A 4722-nucleotide genomic window follows, 5' to 3' on the forward strand; every position below is an offset into this window, starting at 1 on the left:
AATAATAATAATAATAATAATAATAATAATAATAATAATAATAATAATAATAATAATAATAATAATAATAATAATAATAATAATAATAATAATAATAATAATAATAATAATAATAATAATAATAATAATAATAATAATAATAATAATAATAATAATAATAATAATAATAATAATAATAATAATAATAATAATAATAATAATAATAATAATAATAACCAATAATAATAATGATAATAGTAACAGTGCCTCTTTTCGGATTTATTTTATTTTATTTCCAAAAGTTAATTCGAATTTATTAGTATAGGCAATGAAATTTTGGAATTCATAGTTAAAAATGATTAATGTTATTAGATGACCAAACAATAACATGGATGAATTATTAAGTTTCAAAAGTACTTCTTCCGGAATTGCCACCGTTTTAATATTCATTTTAGACGTGTTCAGATTTTGGAATCAGCTCATGTTTGTAAGTTTTTTTTTTTTTTTTTTTTTTTTTTTTATTGTCTTTGCATTTATACCAGCTGACATTGTAAAAATATACGACATAGATGGTTGAAAAAAGGTTTTTAAAAAAAAATAAAAAACAAGTTGTTTGCATTTTGATGTAGAAGGTGTTAAGATAAAAATTTCCTTCTAAGCATCAGATCTCCCATAACATTAATTTAACATTTACTATTTAGATGAAATCAGCAAGGTCCTATTAAATTAAATTTGTCTGTCACATTTCCTGTTAAGTGTATTGCTGAAATTTCACAATGTTCCACTTAAAGAAAAAAAAAAGAAAAAAGATATCTGAAGTTTTATGAAACCTTCGAAACAAAAAAAAAAAAGAAAAAGAAACTAGCATTGCGGGAGATTAAAGGAGCTAATTAGTTGTATAGATGGAATTAACGTTAATTGTGTTGTAAAACAGGATAAGTGGCTCTATTTTTGTCGTCTTTTTTTTTTTTTTTGTTCCTTATTCAAACATTTCAATCTTTAATTTCAAACTGAATGCACCAAATTAGCCATAAAATGTAAATAATCCAAGAAATATTTCCAGTGATCTTATTGACGACATATACAAACAGCACAGAATCATTATACAAATATCGATATATAATGTATAAATATATGACTATATATATATATATATATATATAGAAAGATAGATAGATAGATAGATAGGTAGATAGATAGCAATGGTAACAGATTATTACAGAGAAGGAATAGTAATAATAACAGATGACAGAAAAGGAATAGTAATGATAACAAATGACAGAGATAACGGTAAATGATATTGTAATTGGATACATATAATATCTTATGAATAGGTTAATTTTTCATGATAAAGTTTTGAATTAGGAAAGGTAAGATAATGTTTACTTCATGGAACTGATAATGATGGAATTTGTCCAAAAAAATAGTAAAATAATAATAAAAAAATAAAAATAAGGAAACAAAAAATTTAAGCTAAATCCACTCCTTGAATTAGAATAAAAGGCACAAGAGGAAAGACATGAAATTAATTTTTTATAGAGTCCTAACTACTCAATCGTTGCTTGAAAACTTTCGCGAATTTCAATCGATCACGATAACCACTACCGGCCTGATTACCAGCTACCGCTGTTTCAGGGCCACTTTCTTGGTATGTTTGTGCAAGCGCTCCTCCGCTACCTTGTTCCGTATATGATGAAGCAGCGGGAGCTGAAACTGGTAGCGATTGTGACTGCTCCTGGTATGAAGGTAATGGAGCAGGTGCAGCTACAGGAGGAGCTTCCGCAGCCACTGCTGATGCCTGCTCCTGGAACGGTTGATGATTGACTGGTAATTGCTGAGCTTGTGCAGGTGCTGGTGGTGGTGGTGGTGGTGGTGGTAATTCAGGTGCAGCTGCTCCATAGATTCCGCCTGCTGCTCCACCACCGCCGTACTGTGAAGCACCACCACCGTACTGTGAGGCACCGCCACCGTACTGTGAGGCACCGCCACCGTACTGTGAGGCACCAGCACCGTACTGTGAGGCACCGCCATTTCCGTAACTAGCTCCTCCATCATATCCTGCTCCTCCTTTTCCGTAAGAATCCCCTCCGCCACTGTATGATGATGCTCCTCCATAAGATGGTGCACCATAAGCAGGTTGCGATGCATAAGATGGTCCTGCCCCATAGGAAGAAGCTGGAGGTGGTGCAGCGTAGGGTGGTGGTTGTGCCGCATAGGAAGAAGGTGGTTGAGCCGCATAGGAAGAAGGTGGAGGTGCTGCATACGCAGGAGGTGGCGGTGGAGGTCCCGCATAAGATGAAGGTGGCGGTCCTGCATATCCTTTTTGTGGCGCCGCATATCTGAAAAAACAAACGAACATTTTAGAATTTCAAAAAATTCAATAACAAAACCGAAACAAGCCAAATAAGTCTTTGCTTCATGCTCAATTTTACCGATCAAAACAGACTTTGAACAAAAATATAACTTACTCTTTGGATAAAATATTACAAAACTTCAATATTTTAATTTAACTTCTTTCATTACATTATCCTAAAAAATTTTTTACTTGGAATTTTCTTTTTTTTTTGTTTTTTTCTGGAATGGAATTTTATTTTGTCAAATACGATGGCGACATACGCACAAATTCTCTTAAATCGTTAATTGCCAAAACGACATTCTCTTATTCAAATAGAGCTAAAAAGTTGTTTATTTTTCTGTTCTGCAATTTCCCACAATTTATGCTTTTTTTTTTCTGTCAAATACATATAACAATGTATTTTCTTTCTTTTTTTTTCCATATATTTTAATACTGGAAAAATTTTCCTAGAATTATTTGATTTGCTCATTGTAGATAGTCGAATACCTTTATTCCAAGATGGTTAATTTTAATCCATCATTTTTATATCATGCTTAAAATTTTATCATTATTAAATTTGAAAAGTGATAAGAAAGTGATAAATGTTTTATTATTTATTGCAAATTATCCCTCATATTATACTCAACTTTTTTTAATATAATTAACTATTCTACTGCTCAATTTTCATTTATTTGTTTAATTATTTCTTCTAATTTTTTATCTTAAATAAAAAAAAAAGGAAGAAAAAAGCGATATAGGGATGAATTGAAGAATGAAAAAAGTGAAAAAAAAAAAGCAACAATAATTTATTTAGTAATAATGATTCTTAATTAAACCATGTGATAGATAACTGTTAAAGAAAATATGGGAAAAAAACAAAGAAAAAAATTATGGAAACTTACCCTCCACCACCACCACCACCACCACCACCACCACCACAGGTACTACCACAACCACATGATGGTTTTGCTGGTGGACAACAGCATGAACCACCACCAAGACAACTATAAACTGGATTTATTAGCGCTCCAATTGACAAAGCCGCAAATAGTAATAGCTGCAAAATACGATCGTTGCAAGTAGATTAGGAAAGAAATGCAAAAAGATAGAGGAGTAATGAAGTAAGAATGATTACGTGATCATTTAATAATTTATTATTTTCATTTCAAAAACTTTTAAATTTTAGATTTAAAAGGTTCAAAACTACTTTCAATAAAAAAAAGGAAAAAAAATAAGTCGCAAGTGTAATTAGGGAAATTTGAATTTATTTCGAACAAATAAAATTTTGCTTAAATTGTAAATGCTAAAATTAAAATTGCATTTGTTGCATTTCAAATAAACAGTTAAATAAATGTATCTATGATGTATTTATTCGTCTAATTGCGCCATCATTCCTTTTATTACTCAATTTTGAATAGTTTGAAATTTAAATTTTTGATAATATCAACATTTCAAAAAAAAAAAGAGAGAAATAAAAAAGGAAATTTGAAAAAATTAGCACTTACCGATTGCATTCTTGCTAATCCTTGTTAAATTGCGCAAAAAAATATTAAGTCGTATGACCTAAAAAAAAAAAAAAAGAAATTAACATATTTAAGAATATGAAATGAAAAATAGGAAAAAGAACAAAAAAACAAAAAAACATGAAATGCATGTAAATTCATTAATGGAATTGAATTAGCAGCTACTTGTTGTAAATGATATTAAAATTGTAAATATGATTGTATAAATAATAAAAATAATCATTGCCATATGAATGGTTAATCTCAATACTAATTTGAGCTGTAGTCGTTTCTTTAAGTACCCTCGATTCGATACACCCTAATCTTGAAGACATGCAGATATACATCCATGTACACACCTCCTTTTCCCTTCCCTCTACCTTTACCTTTATTAAAGCCTGTATATCCATACATACATACGTACACACACATGCACACACACACACACACACACACACACACACACACTACACATACACATACATACATACACATTCTTAACATTCTGTATATTTTCATATATCCATACTCACCCAGCAAGTTTCAATCACTATTTTATTCGGTTTACAAGTCATTCTACCGAAAAATGCCGAAGGCATTTTTTTTAATCCGTTATTGCTCTTTTTCTATGAAGTTAATTCAACTATTACTACTACTACTACTACTACCATTACTGCTATTACTACCGTTGCTACTACAATAACAGTAACATTTAGAAATTATTATTATTGTTGTGTTATTATTATTATTATTATTATTATTATTATTATTATTATTATTATTATTGTTATTATTATTATTATTATTATTATTATTATTATTATTATTATTATTATTATTATTATTATTATTATTATTATTATTATTATTATTATTATTATTATTATTATTATTATTATTATTATT

The 4722-nt window shown here is 29.0% G+C and overlaps 1 protein-coding gene across 1 annotated transcript; it reads right to left on the reverse strand.

Moving 5' to 3' along the window:
* Positions 1 to 1522: 1522 nt before the first annotated feature.
* On the reverse strand, positions 1523 to 3828 carry LOAG_12756 (hypothetical protein; the record flags this gene model as incomplete). The annotated part of the gene is made up of 3 exons (XM_020448596.1): positions 1523 to 2318; positions 3217 to 3371; positions 3820 to 3828. The coding sequence occupies 3 exons, from the start codon at positions 3826 to 3828 to the stop codon at positions 1523 to 1525; spliced, it is 960 nt and encodes a 319-aa protein (XP_020301275.1).
* Positions 3829 to 4722: the final 894 nt, after the last annotated feature.

This window comes from Loa loa (genome assembly GCF_000183805.2).
Source record: "Loa loa unplaced genomic scaffold supercont3.169, whole genome shotgun sequence".
NCBI lineage: Eukaryota > Metazoa > Nematoda > Chromadorea > Rhabditida > Onchocercidae > Loa > Loa loa.